The 19,604-nt window shown below is 42.5% G+C and overlaps 1 protein-coding gene across 3 annotated transcripts; it reads right to left on the bottom strand.

Moving 5' to 3' along the window:
* Window positions 1–266: 266 nt before the first annotated feature.
* Window positions 267–15,889, bottom strand: RNF34 (ring finger protein 34). Of its 3 annotated transcripts, XM_060121150.1 has the most exons (7): window positions 15,885–15,889; window positions 7,121–7,339; window positions 5,422–5,634; window positions 5,227–5,277; window positions 3,698–3,793; window positions 3,236–3,437; window positions 267–1,212 (listed from the first exon to the last, which is right to left on the bottom strand). In XM_060121150.1, exons 2-7 carry the CDS (start codon window positions 7,322–7,324, stop codon window positions 1,022–1,024), a joined length of 957 nt encoding a protein of 318 aa, XP_059977133.1. In that variant the 5' UTR covers window positions 7,325–7,339; window positions 15,885–15,889; the 3' UTR covers window positions 267–1,021. The 3 variants fall into 3 exon arrangements, with proteins under 3 accessions (XP_059977133.1, XP_059977132.1, XP_059977134.1); XM_060121149.1 differs by having other exon boundaries at window positions 5,227–5,634; XM_060121151.1 differs by lacking the exons at window positions 5,422–5,634; window positions 7,121–7,339; window positions 15,885–15,889 and adding an exon at window positions 5,357–5,402.
* Window positions 15,890–19,604: the final 3,715 nt, after the last annotated feature.

The raw sequence follows: 19,604 nt of genomic DNA, 5'->3' as shown, positions 1-19,604 counted from the left end.
AGATCAAGTTCCCCATCTGTGATGTGAGGCAATATCTATTTCAGAATGCTGGCGGTAACCATAAAGCACCTGGCAAAATACCTGGTCACGGTATGTGGCAAATATGTAGTTAAATTTACTGGTAAATTAGCAGCCAAGGTAGACAGGTACAACATCTTTGAAGGTGCTCCTTTCTCTCATGAAGAATGTACTAGACCAGGCCTGGACACCCATTCATGCTGCACCGAAGTGAATTAGGAACTGGCCAGGACAAATGTAAACAAAAGCATTTTTTAAAACCTAATTTTATTCCTAAAGTTCAAACTAGCTAGTGGGTAGCACTGAAAATACACTTGCAATATATAAAAGTGTAAACTGATTACACGTTAATAAAGAATTTAACACACACACTTCTCTAATGAAGGAAGCTAGATGCAGCCCTCGCTATAAAAAGCTGTACCTGAACAAAAATGGACATGTTTAGTCTCAGGCCCTGGTAGTTGACTATAGAATGTCAGTTGTTCCCAATTACGTTTAAACGCAGAAATAGCAACAATGTGGAAAATTACATTCATCAAATAGTAGCATTTAAAATATACATGACTAATAAAATGAACATTCAGAGGTGCCCCTGTTCAGCGTGTACCATGTCGGCCATTTGCAGACAGTGACCTCATCCAAAGAGAGCAGAAGTTTCAAACATCTGAGTAGTTTAAGTTAAAAATAGGATGAAGGAGAAATAAGAGAACAAGATAAATGTCCTCCAAAGAGAACAGTAGCTGATGCCATAAGCAGTCTGACTTCGGCAATTAGTAATCAGAGATGTGTGAAGAAGCCCAGCAGAAACTGGGAAACTGAGCCAGTCCTCCAGCTGACAGGCATACAGCATGGACCAGTGTTGCTGCAACTTAGGATGAATCTTTCCTGTCCCCAGTTAGTCGTGAAAATAATTTTTAAAAATAGCTTCAGATTTTGAACAGGAAGTTTCCAGTCCCTTCTGTGCACTGAAACGTCTGGGATCGAGCCTGGGGGGTCCTCGGCTTCAGGACTTGAAGACGTGCACGGCGCGCACCACGTACTGCCGGCAGATGGGACACTCGCTCATGCGCTTGCCGCACTTGGTGCAGGTGACCATGTGCCCGCACTCGAGCAGGACGCAGTCGATGATGGCGTCCATGCAGATCCGGCACAGGCTGTCGTCTTCCTCGTCCTGCAGCTGCAGCCGCTCGCCATCTGAAAGGCAACAGAGAGCTGGGGCTGCGGGCACGGCCTCTGAGTGACCCAGAGTGACCCCACTGTAAGAGAAATAGTCCCTGCTTCTTGGCACATCGGTTCCTTCCACTAGAAATGGCAATAATTATACCTCATAGGATTTTGTGAAGAATAAATGAGAGATACTTACTTAGCTTAGGACCAGGGATGAAGTGCCTAACACATGTTAGCTATTTAATTCTTTTTTTCCCGCCCCCGCCCCTATTTAATTCTATTTTACATCTGTATATAATACAAGGTTTTTGTGATAGCTTGCTTCTATAAATAAAAATGAAGAAGCCCTAGGCTGTCCTACACACGGGCCTCAGAGTCAGAACACGATTCGAATTTCCAGCCCAACTGTGTGGCCTTGGGAAAGTCACAGGCTCCAGAGCCTCATCCTAGTAGGAGGAGGAGCTTTATTTCTACACCAACGGGAAAGCTATAGAGTCATACATGAAGTAGCCTGTAGTTGAGGGACGGCACCCCCTGAGCCTTGGAAGCATCTCAAAATTCATCTGTGTTTCTGGCTACGATGGTACTGTTGGGAGTCTGTCTAACTCAAAAGGCATGGGACATTCTGGTTCTGAATAAGAAAGGTTCAGAATGAGTTTAAAAAGTTCATTGCAGCCTGAGATTTGGCCATAGAGCTATGGACAGTGAGGCTTCCCTTTGTATAGGTCACAGAAGGGATTAATGGGAATCATGAAGAAGGTTAGAAAGAACCAAGCAGGAATTCAAGCTTGAAAAGCGAATAGTCCCTGAATTTAAGGAAATAAACACTGTTGTGTCAAGAGAATCTTCTCATCTGGGGTCCTAGTTCATGGTCCATACCATTACTGGAAAGTGGGGAGAAAGGATCCATGAATAAGATAACAGATGAGCCTCTGTAGGCTCCAATGATTAAGATGCCTGTATCTGCTACTGTTGCATCATCTTTGAAGTAGGTGTGGGACTTCCCTGGTGGCACAGTGGTTAAGAATCCGCCTGCCAATGCAGGGGACACGGGTTTGAGCCCTGGTCCAGGAAGATCCCACATGTCTCGGAGCAACTAAGCCCCTGTGCCACAACTACTGAGCCTGTGCTCTAGAACCCACGAGCCACAACTACTGAAGCCCACGTACCTAGAGCCCGTGCTCCACAACGAGAAACCACCACGGTGAGAAGCCCGCACACCGCAACGAAGAGTAGCCCCTGCTCTCCACAACTAGAGAAAGCCCATGCACAGCAACAAAGACCCAACGCGGCCAAAAATAAATAAATATATTGAAAAAAGAAAAGAAATAGGTGTGCCAAAATACTATCTGCATATTCTGGGCATAAACCTGTTTATCAACAAATGCTGTATTATAACCAGGTTTTAAAGAAAAAAACTCAAGATGACACACGTTAATGATGGGAGGACTGTTTTCTAGATAAGAACATAATATTTGTCAGTCTGATCACCACTGAATTCTTTTTTCTTGCCTATAAATGCTCTGTGGCTTGGCCCTGTTACCAGCTGAGGATTTCTGCTCCATGCTCCATCAATAAATAGTTCAGAAGTTCTTAACCTTAGCTTTTCGTGACTTACAAAGAAACCTACTGATACTTGATGTTAAGAACTACTTAACATCCTGGCTCTAGGGAATTTTTTCCCCCCACTGTTTGATTATCTCAATTGTAGCTTTTAAATCCTCAGTACTGGCCTGCCAGACAGGTTAGTGAGAAAACAAGCCTTTCTTAGATAAAGGAATTTCATTAGAGTTCTAACAAATTATGACCAGAAAAACCAGACTGAACAAAAGATTATCTAACTCATTGGCAATGGTGATCTCAAAGCCAACATCACATAATGAACTTACTGCTTAACAGATCTATAAACAGGTTTATATAACTAATTCACACTCAATAAAAGGATACATAGGTTTCTCAAAAATAAAGTGGACTTAACTGACAGAAACAGGCCAGTTTTTAAAGGCCTAAAGAAAGCTACTACAGGGAAACAAAGGAAAAATAAACCTACATGACTTTTGATTTTCTTCATTCTCTTTGTATAACCGGTTTACTTTCTCTACTAGCTCCCATTTTTCACAACAGCCAGAATAGTTGACAAAATTCCGAGCCAGGATTTCCTTGAGCTGGCGCACGCTCATCCCTTCCACGTCTTCAAGGCTTGACAGGTCAGACAGAGAAGCTCTCACTCTCTTCTTAGCGAGGCCAGATGTCTGAAATCACAGAATGTGTCCATTACCTCTGTTCCTGCAAATCCAGCAAGGAAAACAGCATGCTGCCTTCACCCTACAGTCATCACTGGCCCTGGAGATTCTCCCCAGACTTCTCACCAGTTCTTGAAGTGTTTTATGTATTGTGCTGCATTCAAACCAAAAGAAACATCCTGTGCTAATCTAGCAACAGTCCACATGGGCATTTTCCCTGCCTACCACGGTGACGTGTCAGGGAAACCAAATTTTATAGGCAGTCTCACCCGCTCCTCCAAGTTTTCTTCATCCTCGTCATCATCGTCGTCGTCATCATCTTCTTCATCATCATCTGTGTTTGCTGAAGCTATTTCACTTCGCACCTACACACATAATACATATTAGGTCAGGAATCATTTTCCTAATGGTACCAACCCATATTTATCACTGGAGAAAACCCTTCCAATAGATCCTCCCCAAGAATGACTCTTAATACCTGGCATACTCCACACCTTCCTAGGATCCTGAGTGCTGCTGCCCCTCCCAAAGAGTTGGGCACCACATGATTCAATAAACAATTTACCTTCCATAGTTATCTCAAAAGTCAAATTCCTATGTGCGTGTGAATTTTTAAAATCTAACCATAGTATTAACTCCCCAGAAGTTAAGAAGGTCCCATCACAGAATGTCAAAGCCAAAAGCGTATGGAATTGCACTGTGTCCTTAGCAAAGGACCTGCAGCTGGCTGGTTTAACTGGAGCCTCTAAGATACAGGTAGAAACTAAAGCTCTAAGATCAGCCCTAGTGTCAACGGTATTTGATTTCAAAGATCTCAATCCTACTACCTCATGCTTAGACATTCTAATTCCAAACAATGCTTTCTAGACTAATTCACTGATGGTTGATGCTATTTCTAGTTTTCAGAAATTCCTCAACAATCAGATACTCTTTAAGGAGAACAGAAAGCCTAGGACAATGCCCAATTTCAAGTATTCTACCCCACTAGTTCACAAACACTATATTGTATCATCCAAAGACCCACATCTCCCAAGTGGTGTCATATACCCAAAAGTGACACAAAAGTCAGATGTGTCTTACCTTTGCATCATAATTATGCCAGCTGCCATTTGGGAAAATAATAAAACTCCTAGCTTGGGCTTATCGAATTGATGACTCTTTAGAAAGCAACTAGACCACATTTCCCTCTGCTTCTAACCTCTTTCCTCAGAGGAGAAAATTAAATGTGGAAATGAATGTTCAAAACAATTCTTTCAGCATTTTAGAATCATTCATATATACAAATTGAGTATTAATTACAAGACTTTGCATGTTATTCAATTAGTATGCCCAAGGACCTCACTGGGACAACATTCTGCACTGGCATTTCTTTGAAATGAGTAAATAACCATATCCTGTCACTAATTCAGATGGCTGTTTCCCAATATCTAAATTAGAACAATTTTACGGTAGCAAGGCAACTGGGCATTAGGTTAACTTATAGTTTCCATGGTCACTGACACAAATAGTCCTGCAAATGTTTATATGCTACATTTGACAGTCATTATTTCGACAGCTAGTATTTAACTATATAAGATAGGGAAACTGAGGTAACTAAGGTCAAGAGACTGATGAGCTCTTTTTGGGCCCTTCAGGCAGCATCTGAGCTTGGAGCCTCACATCAGGAGAGCCTGCAAGTGCAGAGTTCAGCAGCACGTGGAACCCCGGCTCAGCAAGGAGTCTTCAGCCCTAAAGCCCCCTCCATATTGGCCGAAAGCAGACAACATGCCAGGCCCTCAGGGTAATTACACCCTCGTACCTGTGCCAGTACTCCAGATCCTAAGGTCCGGTCTCCACCCATAAGCTCTCCCTGAAAGGAAGACATGGTAGCAGATGGGGCTGTATAGTTTGAAAAAAATGAATGTGTAAAAAAGCTAGAAGTCTGGGACCTTGAGGAATTCAGACTGCTCGTGTCCAGGTTGTCCTCAGAGCCCAGCCCACGGTGACACAGTACCAGATCTACCAAGTCTTCTTTCTCTCGACAGGTATCGATCGGTATGTTTCTAAGAATGAGATACTGCCGTAGATCCTTCACTTTCAGTCTCATTAACTGAGGGCGCTGAAAGGCTGTCTCTTGTAATAAGTGACAAGTGGAACATCTACGGAGATTTTCTTGTAAGATCGAACAAACGGAGCAAAAGTCTTTCTTGCAGTCACAACATACATGCTGAAGAAACAGATAGGAAAGAAGCATTTAATGAGAGCCAGATACAAGCCATTGTGAAAGCACTAGTTTTCCTTTTGCCTTCTATTAAAATTAAATTTTAGTTCTTATGAAGTCCCCCATGGCACCAGACCCATGGGCGTTTTCGTGTTCTAAAAGTGGTGAAAATCAAAACAGTCACTGCTGAGGCAGTTTGGATTCACAGAAGTTCAAATACAGACCTTTAAGAAAAACATACTCTTGTGTTAATGAATTAAAACCTTTCCACCCCTTCGGGCAAACGTAATTAGCAAAACAGAGCTGACTTGAACCACATGGAGCAGAAAGCATGACCACAAACTCTCTTCCTGTTCTTTGCCTATGTGAAAATTTCCCTATTTAAAGAGAAGGGGGACTGCAGGCTTCCCTGGTGGCGCAGTGGTTAACAATCGGCCTGCCAGTGCAGGGGACATGGGTTCGAGCCCTGGTCCGGGAGGATCCCACATGACATGAAGCAACTAAGCCCGTGTGCCACAACTACTGAGCCTGTGCTCTAGAGCCCACGAGCCACAGCTACTGAACCCATGCGCCACAACTACTGAAGCCTGCACACCTAGAACCTGTGCTCTGCAACAAGAGAAGCCACTGCAATGAGAAGCCCGCGCACCGCAACAGAGCGGCCCCCACTCGCCGCAAGTAGAGAAAGCCCACGCGCAGCAATGAAGACCCAATGCCACCAAAAATTAAAAAAAAAAAACAGAGAGAAGGGGGAAAAGCCTAACACAGAGAGGGAAAGAGAAAGGCAACTGATCTCTCAAGGTCAATCCAAGCAAACAGAGGACCCCACTTATACAGTAATCTGTACCCTAGAGCCTTAATCACAATCAAAGCCATTCCACAAGCAAAACTTAAAAGAAGACATGATGATGTGGTCATTTCTGCTTGCGGCATTGTTCCCACAAGCTAACACCTTGTTTGTTAAGTATTTCAAAGGACTGGATTGACAAGCCTGGGAGATGGCCCAGCAATATGATGGTTCTCAGAAAGAACAACTTTCTGTCCTAAAGAAAATAACGGTTTTAGCTGTTATTTTGCATGTTGAATCTTTAAACAGTAGCTAATGTTAATATACTCATTTCTTCACTTGAGTTAATGTGGGTGGGGATACATTTTTTGAAACTTGAGATCAAAGTTATAGTAAATCTTCTCTGAACAAAATTGCAGACTAATTAAATCTCTTGCTTCAGAACGTAAGAATCAAAGTGTATGAACAGGTCAGAGTCCAGGAGAAAGAATGGCTGAGCAACATGAGAAGTAACAACGTCTAGTCAGAAAACCTGAGCAGTGATACAGTCTCTGCAACTCAGCACTTTTCTAAATGGGAAATGGTTATTAGGACTTTTTGATATTTGTATAAGAAGAAATGAGTATTCATTAGTATTCAAAATAACATACAATCAAGAATTCTGATACATGTGTTTTTTTGTGTGTAACATTTCATCCAACTCACCTTCTTTCTAAAGACTGAAAATGAAAGTCCACAGGCTTTGCAAACTATATTAGGCCCTTCTGTAGGTGCTGGTGGGTAAGTGGTAAAATCAGAGCTCGGTGTAAATCTGAATGGACCAGTGCCTCCTGCAAATCCTGACTGTTGGCCCCTGACAGCTCCAGTCCCCATGACTTCATTCAGCAGCCCACAGCACGAAGCCCACATAGACGTGGCACCCGCCTGGAAAGGAACGAAAATAGGCACCAGTTTAAAGCTGATTGGAACCTGGGCTCTCTGGGATTCTCGGGGAATGCCATTCTGGAGAGGCACGTTTGCCCTAAATAATTTCGAAATTATTCTTTTAAGCATCAAAATTTTAAGCTATTGGGAAGTGGATAATATTCTGGTATTTACAAAGAATATTTGGCTTTGGGGATACTCATGATATATTGTTAACAAAGGAGAAGATACAATATGAACCCAATTTCGTAAAACAACAACAAAAAACACATATGCTTAGAGATACACGTGCATGCACACAGAAGAAAAATGACTAGATGGAAGTAAGTGCTGTGCAATATTTGGGATATGCTTACACCGAAAAAAGCTGTTCACTGTTTATCTGAAATTCAAATTTAACTGAGTGTCTTGTATTCTATCTGGCAACCTTAGACTGGTGACTACAGCACCGTTCTATAGGCTGAGACAGATTTTCCCAGCTATCATTTAGCAGAAAGAATATAAATTCTAATTACTTAATTTCATTAAACTTCTGTCCTCTCATTTGTATCTGGGCATAATAAACTATGGCATGTGGAAACTTTTTTGATTTTTTAAAAATGACTGGGAGAACATCAAAATGCCAATTGAAGTGCTCTCTAGGTTTTCATGTATATCTCGTATAATTTGTTTTCCCCTGCTTTCCAAACCTTTATAAGGAATATATTAATTTAACATTAAGGAAAATATTTTAAAAAAGCAAACTGAGAATACGGAACACAATTTCTGATGACTTGATAATCATAATGACGTTTTGAGGTGTAAGGGCTATTTGCCACTCCACTAAGTGGCTTGAAACTAATATGCTGCCTTTTATGTTTTTTCCTCTCATCTCTTCCCTTTCTGTGAATCACCACTGCTATCACTATATCTACCTCTAGCAACCTGTCTCTCCTTTTTTACTGCATTCAGAAACCTGATAACCAAGCTTGTTAGAAGTGTATATAAAAATACATTTTCAGTGAGGGCTCAAGGCATTTTCCTATGCTTAAAATATAAAGCTACACTGTTTGGAACCAATGAGCTTTTGCCCCTTGTCCTACTACTTATGCATATTCTAGACTCTAGATAATGTGATAAGTAATGGAAGTCCAGGTAGGTGAGGTCTTATTAGTTAAAATGGCATAACAAAGGCACTGTTCCATTTATTTTATTATCTAATTCTGTCAAACATTTACTGCTTGTCCAATGAGCTCTTAAAAAAAATTTTTTTTAAACAACCTTAAAAGGCTATTTGGAGGGACTTCCCTGGCGGTCCAGTGGTTGAGACTTCGCCTTCCAGTGTGGGGGGTGCGGGTTAGATTCATGGCTGGGGAGCTGGGATCCCACATGCTTTGTGGCCAAGGGACCGAGGCATGAAGCAGGGGCAATGTTGTAGCAAATTCAGTAAAGACTTTGGAGATGCTCCACATCAAAAAATAGTAATAATGGGACTTCCCCAGCGGCGCAGTGGCTAAGAATCCGCCTGCCAATGCAGGGGACACGGGTTCGAGCCGTGGTTCAGGAAGATCCCACATTCCGCGGAGCAACTAAGCCTGTGCGCCACAACTACTGAGCCTGCGCTCTAGAGCCCGTGCGCCACAACTACTGAGCCTGCGCTCTAGAGCTGGCGCGCCACAACTACTGAAGCCCGCGTGCCTAGAGCCCATGCTCCACAACGAGAAGCCATGGCAATGAGAAGCCCACGCACCGCAACAGAGTAGCCCCCGCTCACCGCAACTAGAGAGAGCCCGCGCACAGAAATGAAGACCCAACGCAGCCAAAAATAAATAAATAAATAAAAGAAAAAGAAAAAAAAGAATCTGCCTGCCAATGCAGGGGACACGGGTTCGAGCCCTGGTCCGGGAAGATCTCACATGCCGCGGAGCAACTAAGCCCGTGTGCCACAACTATGGAGCCTGCGCTCTAGAGCCCGCGAGCCAGAACTACTGAAGCCTGTGCACCTACAGCCCGTGCTCTGCAACAAGAGAAGCCACCACAATGAGAAGCCTGCGCACCTCAACGAAGAGTAGCCCCTGCTCACCACAACTAGAGAAAGCCCACGCGCAGCAACGGAGACCCAATACACCCGGAAAAAAAAAAAAGAAAGAAAGAAAGACAGTGGTTGGACTCACCAGGAGAGCCTTAAAAAATACTGGTGCCTGAGTCCCAGCCCCAAGATTCTGATTTAACAGGTCTGGGGTACAACCTGGGCCTCAGAATTTTTTTTAATTCCCTATGTGATGTGAATGTACAGTCAAGGTTAAAAGGTTAACACCTGCTCGGTCTAGGGGATTTCTCCTTTCTGCCTACATCATTTCAGCTGGAGAATCACTCAGATTCCCAAATGGAAGGGGCTGTGGTTACTTCTGAAGGCTGTGCCTCTAGAGTTCTAGAACCAACATCTCTGCCACGTGCTCCTCACTACCTGTGTAGGTACCGCCCCTTCACACCCCCATCCCCAAGTAGTGGGATTTGCCTCTAGTGTTTCCTTTCCCCCACTGGTTTCCCCTAATCCTTTCAGAAAGGATTAGCTCAGAAGGCCTCAGCTGAGTTTTTAACAATTTAATCTGATTCTTATATCAGTTCCTTTCCTTTTTAAAAAAAAATTTTTTTTTTTTAATGTTTTTGGCTGCACCACACGCGCATGTTTTAGTTCCCCGACCAGGGATCGAACCTTCCTGCAGTGGAAGCTCGGAGTCTTAACCACTAGACCGCCAGGGAAGTCCCCAATCAGTTCCTTTCCTTTACCACATATCAGCCTGGAAGTTAAGCTGAAATTTGGTGCCCTCCTTCATTTTACTTGCTCTTTGCTTTTTGGCCCAGATTTCTTACTTCCTAACTTATTCCTCTACATATTTTCTTGGGTGAACTCTCCAATACTGGGAGAAAGACAGTGATTTCTGGGTCTGTCAAAAAGCCATTTGGCAAACTATTTTTGTCCTTCTTCACCCCCAAGTTGAAGAATCCACCCAGAAGATGAATCATCCAAACTTAGGGTCCATCTCCCTGCCTCCGGTTAGTATGTTTCATCTTGTACTTTCCCTTCAAGTCCTAATTGCCTGAATTTCTTCTGCGTGTCCCCTCAGGGCACAGGGATCCCTATCTAAGGACTATTACCTTGCCCTAATAATGCTTGGTGTGTCCTATACTGACCTTTCTCCTCTCAAATCTGTCCAAATTTCTGTTAATACTTGATATAACAGTCCCATTTTTCAAGTGACAGAATCTACAAAAGCAATTAGGGAACAATTTAAGAGAGCGTTTTCCCAACAGTTTATTGAACGTGTGCTCTTGGGAAAGGGGTGGGGAGGCGAACATGAATTTATTCTCTGAGCTCTTGACTCTCTGTCTTTGTTATATTTCCTTAGAGCCCAGTTACCGTACCTGGTAGGGTCATAACCAAAAAGCTTCCCCCTTTTGCACCCTCCCCTTAAAAGCTTTAGAGACCCAAGTTCATGTTCTCTCTACTTCCGTCGTCCCTATCCTCTAAGATCTTCCGCCAGTTTAATCAGCCTGCATTCCGTTATTTTTCTTTTATTCACACTCTGCTCACCTTTTCATAGTAAGATTGAAGCGTATTTTCCGAACTACTACCTTTCCACGAATAAAGCCAAAGTCTGGATCTCTGCTATGATCTGGGCTTATGTGACTAACAATTCTAAACCCTACTTGGGACCATGGTTGACAGCAGGACTCTACAGACTAAACCACATGAATCCAAGAGGTGAGAAGGATGGTTACATTTCCTCTCTTGACCATGAATATGGACCATCAAAAACAACATAGAGAATAACCGAATAAGGCAACCATCTACTTACGTCTGATACAAAACTCCTAGTTCAGAGAATTTAGCTGTGTTTCTAGTTGACTTTCTAGCCATCAATGACTACTGAAAATAAATGACTTTTTCTTGATAAACCTAATCCCTTTCCTAAACATCCTGTTAGACTAAAATTGCTCCTGAGTAGATTAGCCATGGAACCATGGCCTGCCTGGCATCAATTAAGAACCAGATCTCATATTAAAAACTTACATGGCCCACAGTAAGAAATTAAATTGTAAAGCCTCCTGTTTGGACTGCCCCAGACACCTAGATCTCTTCATGTTATTCTAGTATCCAATGACAGTTCTCATGTTTTTTTCAAAGACAGTGCACCAAGATTTTAGGGAGCCAATAACACTACATTTTTTTCTCACTCCCATTTTAAAACTGAGTAAAGAAATAAGACAAACAGAAATTTAAATATTTGCTTTTTTACTGGTAACATCAATTGGAGAACATGACTTTAGCTCTGCAGCCAACTGGTCTTGATAACATGCCAGCCAGCCACCAGCACAGCTGACCAACAGCAGCTTACCATCTAGTTGACCAGAGTCCCTTCCCTACCCACAGGAAGATAAATCTGAGAAGGTCTCAGAAAAGTACTGAAGCAAGCATGTTCAGCTCCTTTGCTAAAATCACCAACATAAAAGTTCCTCTTGTTCCTTCCTAAAGAATGAATTAGAAATTCCCTCCCCTCTGTAGTACAGAGGAGGGGAGGGGACTGTGATCCACAACTGTAAACACTTTGCAGGAGAGTGGGACTGACAGTTTCCAGTGCTGTGACACGTATTTCCACAATAGCACACCACCAATTTTTTAAGCACTCTCTTGGGTTCCTCAGTCAGATTCACACAATACAGGCCCATTCTGAATCATCATTTCAGTCAACAAAAGCAAGAGGAAATGTGTTCTTTCTTTGCAAGAGCAGTAGCCCAGCCTTCTTTTTGGCAGAATGCCAGTTTTCAAATGGCTCAAGGTTCATCTGTCTTTGATTGTGCGTGTGCGTGTCTGTGTGAGATCTAATGTGCTTTCTAGAATATCTGGGGGTTGGGGCGGGGAGACATCCAAAATGCTCAACTTACAGAATTAACAAAAAGTTTACTACAAACTTTGAATCCTATTCTAAACTACATCAGGATGTGATCCCTTTTAATTATTCCACCAAATGTAATAGTAGCCAGGCAAACTAGAATGAAGACCAAGAAAAGCTGTAGTGATTTCCATGAAGATTAAATGACAGCCAGAGAAAGAGAGAGAGACAGAGAGAGAGAGAGAGAGAGAGAGAGAGAGAGAGAGAGAGAAGGGGGAGTGGGGAAGTTGATGGGTTTGAAAACAGCAAAAAACTAAATGATCATAGTCTAAATCATTTGCTTTTGATTAAACTAGGTAAACAGCAGTAATCATAATGCCACCTCCTAAGCGTTGCTTGCCTCAACTCTAAATTAAATATGGTAATATTTTACACAGTTATTTTAAGGATAAACCTAGAAGTTTCAATTTCAAGAACATTAATTTTCTTGGATGCTGTAAGAAGCTACAAGGACCAGGCAGGGATTCAGTTCTTCCACCAGTGGAAGCTTCTTCAGAGAACTCAATCACCACAAGCTTTGTCTTTAAACTCTGAACAACCTTCAGTTTGCTAAAACTCAATGTCCTTATGTTAAACAATATGAAAAGATGTTTCAAATCTCAGTACCAGTGATATAAGAGAGTAAGTTTTACAGTTTAAATTTCAATTAGGTTAAACTTCCCTACAGAAATTATAGTAAACCAGAAGAAACCATGAAGATAATAAGCAAAAATCTTTACCCTATTTAGAGCCACTGGAGGAACAGTTCCTTAAAAAGGGAAAGAATTTCTTACTGAAACTGCTGCTTCAACTGAAATACAATACACCAGGAACTCTGCGATCTTAATGATTAAATATCAGGCTATATACCACAAAGGAGGAAATTCTACATCCTAAGTTCTTTCTCTCATACCATTTGGACATTAAGCAGGATGTAAAAACAAATACTGATCTTAAAAATGTAATATTTTTAGGTAAGACATTTGGCCAAATTGATTGATTTTTACAAATAACGTGTTCTGGAGATCATAAATGTTACCTTCTTCATGTTTGGGTTTTGTTTTCTTTTCTTAAAACAGTATACTTGGGACTTCCCTGGTGTCGCAGTGGTTAAGAATCCGCCTGCCAATGCAAGGGACACGGGTTCGATCCACGGTCTGGGAAGATCCCACATACCGCGGAACAACTAAGCCCGCAGGTCACAACTACTGAGCCCATGTGCCACAACTACTGAAGCCCACGCGCCGCAGCAAAGAGCCCCTGCTCGCCGCAACTAGAGAAAGCCTGAGCACAGCAACAAAGACCCAACGCAGCCAAAAATAAGTAAATAAAATTAAAAAACAAAACAGTATACTTGACCCTTAGCACCACTCCCCCACCTTTCAGAGAAAAGAGAAAAAAAAAAAGGAAAAGGAAATTACATTAAACAGATTACTTTCGTCTTGATGTCTTGTTTTGAGCTTGGAAGAATGAACATGATTAGTACAATTAAGGGTGAGATCAATATAAATATGGGAAAACAGGAAGGAGATTAAATCAAATTAACATAAGATACTAATTTGGATTTTTTTTTAATCCCTTATAGGAAGTTAATTAGATGCTACTCTAAGGTAAAATGGTTACTTGAATCTTTGAGACAAACCTATTTCAAAACAACAGTTTCTAAACAATAACAAAAAAAGACAAAAAAATTAAAGGAAGAAAGTAAATACCCATTCTACACATATACTAAAATCAGCTCCTGGTCCTGGGTTTGTGTGAAGATGTACTTATCTGATTGCTTGGCTTTTAAATTAATTTTAATTCCACTGAAATTTTAATTTAATACTTGCTTAGATGAACATTCACATGTTAGAATTCCATGACATCAGGAATTAATGCCCCTGCCCAGAATCTATAGATACTGCAAAATTAGACAATTTCAGTATGAAACAAAGTTAATAAATAGCCCCAATCCTAAATTTTGTGAATCCAGTTTTCACGAAAACTTAAATGAAAAGCAGTATCTTCATAACTGTCATCTGTCTATTTAGGTCTGCATTTTGTTTCATAAAATATACCTTTTTATATTTTCAAATCCCATCCAACTTTGTTTCTAAAATTTCAACTCAGAAAGCAGTATCCTCCACCTAAATTCAAAAACACTTCTGAAAAAATTTCAACACTGTGCTTGCCCTTAATTCTCTCCTTCTACACCTTGTTTCTTGATAGGTCACAAATTTAATATTTACTAATAAAGGTACTGACATTCTTTGAGGCATTATGTATAAAGATCCCTTATTTGTTTTTGGATCTTAACACACAGCGGGATGATGGTTCTCAGGAAAGAAAGCCAGTTTTAGATATTTTAATAGGTATTCTAAGTTGAAATATTTTATAGCTGAACTGGGAAGTTAAAAAATAAGCTCTTTGAATATCCTCATACTTTAACACCCAGTTCGGAAGTTACCTATTCCAAAAATCTTCCTTGCTTCCTAGAGCCAGAAAAAATCCTTTCTTGCTCCTGAGGGTTTTGCATTTTTTTGATACCTTACATCAAATTCTGCCTCATAATGTGGTTTCTTGAGAATGTCTCTTCTCTTTTGGTTGGCAAACTCCTAAAGGGTGGGATTGTATTTTGAATTACTTCTACGCATGATATATCCCTCTTTGCTAACACATAGGAAATGCTCAACAAAATATCTTCTTGGGGCTTTGTGAAGGTAGAGGTTTAGCTAGCAGTTCACTCTGTTATTTTTCTTACCCACGCCAATCACACCTCTTCACTGAGATGAATGAAATCAACGATGTCTGAAAGAGTATCACCTTATGACTCACCCCACTTGGTTTGAATCAATACGTGAATTGATTGTTGTACCCAGAGCTCTTTAGAACTCTCAGCGATCAAGTTGAGAGCATCAGCTCCCAAAAGTAGGCCAGAACCTCCCCCCTCCCCCCTCTTCCTTAAACTTCTCACTCAGTGATGCTCCCACGCTCTCACACCCACCGTGAAGACTCAAGCTGTCAAATTACTTGCTGCGTACCTAGCGGCGATGGAGACACAACGGGTTTGCTAAGAGCTCTAGGTCACGGCCCCTGTGTTAAGCCTGCAAACAGATCCTTCAGGGTGGGATCCCCGCCCCGAGACATTTCTAACCAGTTAGCCGGGCCCCAGCCTCACGACTCCCCGCACAACCCCTTTTCCCTTCGTCCTGCAGTTTCCGTCCTGCGACAGTCCCGTGGTGCTCCCAACATTTGGTTTAGTTCAAGGACTCGGGGCGGGAGAGGGCACGCTGTGGGCAAAGGCACGGAGGGTGAGGCGAGCACCAGGGGGTCTGCCTCCGGCCCCCGAGGACGCGGACAGGGCCCAGCGCGGAGAGGGGCCCACCAGGCGTGAGTGCAGGGCGGGCCCGGGCTCTCCCCCGGCCTCGGGCTCGCTGACGGAGGCGCTGTGGGAGTTGGAAACGTCCGGGAGCCCACGACATCCGCCCCTCGGGTCAGGGCCCCAGAAGCCGGCGGGGGACCCCCCTCCGCGGAGCTCTCCGAGGTGCCGGCAGGGTAACCCCTGAGGCGAAAGGAAGGCACTTCGGGCGCACTGGCCGGATAGGAGAGGAGAGGAGGGGAGGGACTGACCGGCCCCACCGGCCCCTCACCTTCATGGCCGCCGCTTCTGGGTCGGCTCTGCCGAGGAATTCAGCACCATAGCAGAACCTACCACAACCACCTTCCTTCCTTCTGGGCGGCGATGCTGAGGCTCCCGAGGCGACCCAGCGTCCAGACGTAAGGGGCGTGGTCACGCCCGCCGCGCGCCCCCGGGAAGAGCGCCGAGCGGCGGCCAACTCGGCCAATCCGGAGCTGACACTCGGGGGGCCGGTCACCAAAGCCAATGAAGTGGCGGGAATGGGGCGGGGCCTCCGTCGCAGGCTGGAAGGCCGAGAAAGAATCCATTCCGCCCCAAGCAGAGATGGGCGGGTCTGGGCGTGGCGGGAGTCTCCGGGCGGTTTTCTCCGCGGTTTTCTCCGCTGGATCGCTGAACTTGGAGTCAGCGTACCCTGCAGGAAACTGCAGCAGAGATCTGGGTTCAGGGCTGGGTGGTCAAGTTCCCCTGGAGATGAGGGCGGGAAGGGGCGTGGTAAATTTGAAAACGCCGGTTGGTTGGAACTTTTTTGTTATAGCGGTCAAAGCAGGGCCTCGGATTTCCTCCCCAGACATTCACGCCTCTCACAGTCGGTAATGACCTCAGGTCTCCTCTCTGGAGGGTCCGGTAAGCAGTGGCAGCTGCGCACGCAAGGACGCGGCTTTAAAAAACGTTTTATTGAAAACACTTGAAGAACCAACGGTTCTCAAATCCCAGCTGCTCTTTTAGAGCGACATAACAAAATAACCAAATCCTAGCACGGTGAGAGAATTAGGGTGAGCCCTTGGAGTTGACTTTATTTGAACAGAGAAAATTAGTTTGTAAATTAAAGTATCGATTTCTTCAGGCTGATCTGATGACACTCCGTTGGTTTTCCGATACTTCTTCCTCTCCTCTCTTAACTCAACCAGTACTTAAATAAATATTTAAGTAGAGAAAGAGATATGAAGATGTCAATTCACGTCTCATGAGAACCTGACTGTTCTATTCCTTTTGAATAGATTTGCTTATATGTACTATGTCAGTTTAAAACACAAAGCCACCCCACTTCCTTAGACTGCAATAATACTTGGGGTTTTTTTGTTTATTTATTTTTATTTCTTTATTTTTTCTGCTGCGTTGGGTCTTTGTTGCTGTGCACGGGCTTTCTCTAGTTGCGGTGAGCGGGGGCTACTCTTCCTCGCGGTGCGTGGGCTTCTCATTGCGGTGGCTTCTCTTGTTTCGGAGCACGGGCTCTAGGTGCACGGCCTTCAGTAGTTGGAGCACGCGGGCTTGGTAGTTGCAGTGTGCTGGCTTAGTTGCTCCAGAGCATGCGGGATCTTCCAGGACCAGGGCTCGAACCTGTGTCCCCTGTACTGGCAGGCAGATTCTTACCCACCGCGCCACCAGGGAAGCCCAATACTTGTTTTTTAGCTTACTTATTTTTCTTGCTTCAAGCATTGCTCAGATAATATAATTTAACATCTATAGTCCTGGATTTTCTTCTTTGGAAAAATGCAAAGAAAGCCTTTCATTCACCATGTGGGAGCAGCAGCTGAGCCTCAATGGAAGAAAAAGTACTAATTCTTCTAATGATCCAGGCACAAAGAAACTCAATAAACACTTGGTGGTGGTACAAAGTCATATTTCTCCCTCATTAGAAAGGAAGCTGGCAGGTCTACCTGAAGAGTTAACGATTAAGGACATGAAAAGATGCTCAACATCATTAGTCATCAGGGAAATGCAAATTAAAACCATGAGATATGACTTCACACCCACTAGGATGGCTAAAATAAAAAAAATAATAAATGCTGTTAAGGATGTGGAGAAATTGGAACCTTAATTACATTGCTGGTGGAACGCTAAAACGGTGGATCTGCTTTGGAAAGCAGTCTGGAAGTTCCTCAAAATATTAAACATAGAATTACCATAGGACCCCACAATTCTACTCCTAGGTGTAAAAACCTAAGAGAAATGAAGATGTATGTCCATCAAAAAGCCTTATACATAAACGTTCATAGTGGCATAATCACAATAGTCAAAAAGTGGAAACAACCCAAGTGTCCATTATTTGATGAATAGATAAATAAAATATGGTCTATCCATACAACGGAAAATTATTTAGCCAAAATAGGAATGAAGTACTGATATCTGTTATAATGTGAATGAACCTTGAAAGCATGATGCTAAGTGAAAGAAGCCAGTTACAAAGACCACATATTGTATGATTCCATGCATATGAAATGTCCAGAAGAGGCAAATCCAGAGAGACAGAAAGTAGAGTAGTAGTTGCTTAGGGTTGAGGGGGTTAGGGGGAAATGCTAATGGGCCCAGGGGTTTCTTTTGGGGGGCAATGAAAATGTTCTAAAACTTATTGTGGTGATGGTTGCCCAACTCTGTAAATACACTAAAAACTATTGAATTGTACAATTTAAATGAGTGAACTGTATGTGAATTATATCTCAATAAAGCTATAATCATAATAAAGATATTGAAAATCAGCACCAAAAAAAAAAGTTAATGCAGCTGGAGAGTGACCAGAGAAAAGCAATAAAAACAAAACAAAACAAAACAAAAAAACCAGGAGTAGGGAGAGATTGTATTGAAGACCATTTTAAAACTGCAATTCTTGAGGAAGACTTGTCTTATTCTGTGCCTAACTTAAAGCAAAGCTCCCAATAAATGTTTGAGTGAATTCTTTCTTCTGGAAGACTGAGAAGGAATATAATATTGAAAAAAATAAGGGAGAAAAAAATTTTCAAATAAGGAAGTAAATAGGGTACACATGAGTTCACAATTGCTAAATACTTGAAATTGGAATGTCCTGAAGCTTGAGAGGCATTTTTCTGCTTAAACACCATAGTTTTTCAGTAAAAGAGACACATTATGTGATCAAAATTTTTTCTTTGTTTCAAACTTTATATAATGACACCTCTCTTTCAACTGTGTACTAACTGTACCAATTGGGGTTCAAGAAAATGTAGTCTGTTGCTAACATAATCATCAACAGCCTAATACTTTGTATTTCAGAGTAAAAGTATTCCCAAGGTGTGGGATAATTCATTGCATCTAAACTACTTGCTTAATATGTAATGGGGCTGATCTCTGAGTTTGTCTTTTTTTAATCCCTCAAAAAAATTCTTTTATTGAATTCACAATGCACTTTTATTTATTTATTTTTTTAAGGTCACTGCAGTAGTGGTTGGAATAAGAGGCTGAAAGGATTTTTTTTTTTTTTGGCTGCATTGGGTCTTTGTTGCTGCATGCAGGCTTTCCCTAGCTGAAACAAGCGGGGGCTACTCTTTGTTGTGGTGCACGTGCTGCTCATTGTGGTGGCTTCTCTTGTTGCGGAGCACGGGCTCTAGGAGCACAGGCTTAGTAGTTGTGGCTCATGGGCTCTAGAGCGCAGGCTCAGTAGTTGTGGTGCACAGGCTTAGTTGCTCCACGGCATGTGGGATCTTCCCGGACCAGGGCTCGAACCCATGTCCTCTGCATTGGCAGGCAGATTCTTAACCACTGGGCCACCATGGAAGTCCCATAATGCACTCTTAAGTCAAATAATTTCAAAAACCCTTTCTCAAATTCAAGAAGCAGCAAAAGTTTTATTAAAAATTTTAAAAGTTACTGAATAAATGATTTCTTTCAACATTACGTGTACTCTTTAGACAATAGGGTAGAAGAATAGCAATTTTTATTCTAGCAAAGGATTGTCTCAAAGGTAGTAAATCATGAAGGACCATATGAGCCTTTTGCAGAG

The sequence above is a fragment of the Lagenorhynchus albirostris genome, chromosome 14 (genome assembly GCF_949774975.1).
Source record: "Lagenorhynchus albirostris chromosome 14, mLagAlb1.1, whole genome shotgun sequence".
Taxonomy (NCBI): domain Eukaryota; kingdom Metazoa; phylum Chordata; class Mammalia; order Artiodactyla; family Delphinidae; genus Lagenorhynchus; species Lagenorhynchus albirostris.
This window is presented reverse-complemented; position numbering and strand designations above follow the sequence as displayed.

What these genes read in the sequence shown, in the direction of transcription:
- RNF34 (XM_060121149.1), bottom strand. Translation starts at nt 7,324, where the DNA reads ATGTGGGCTTCGTGCTGTGGGCTGCTGAATGAAGTCATGGGGACTGGA. An exon ending in GATCTGGAGTACTGGCACAG is followed by an intron (nt 3,794 to 5,226) that starts GTACGAGGGTGT and finishes TTATGTGTGTAG; the next exon opens with GTGCGAAGTGAAATAGCTTC. An exon ending in AAGAAAACTTGGAGGAGCGG is followed by an intron (nt 3,438 to 3,697) that starts GTGAGACTGCCT and finishes CTGTGATTTCAG; the next exon opens with ACATCTGGCCTCGCTAAGAA.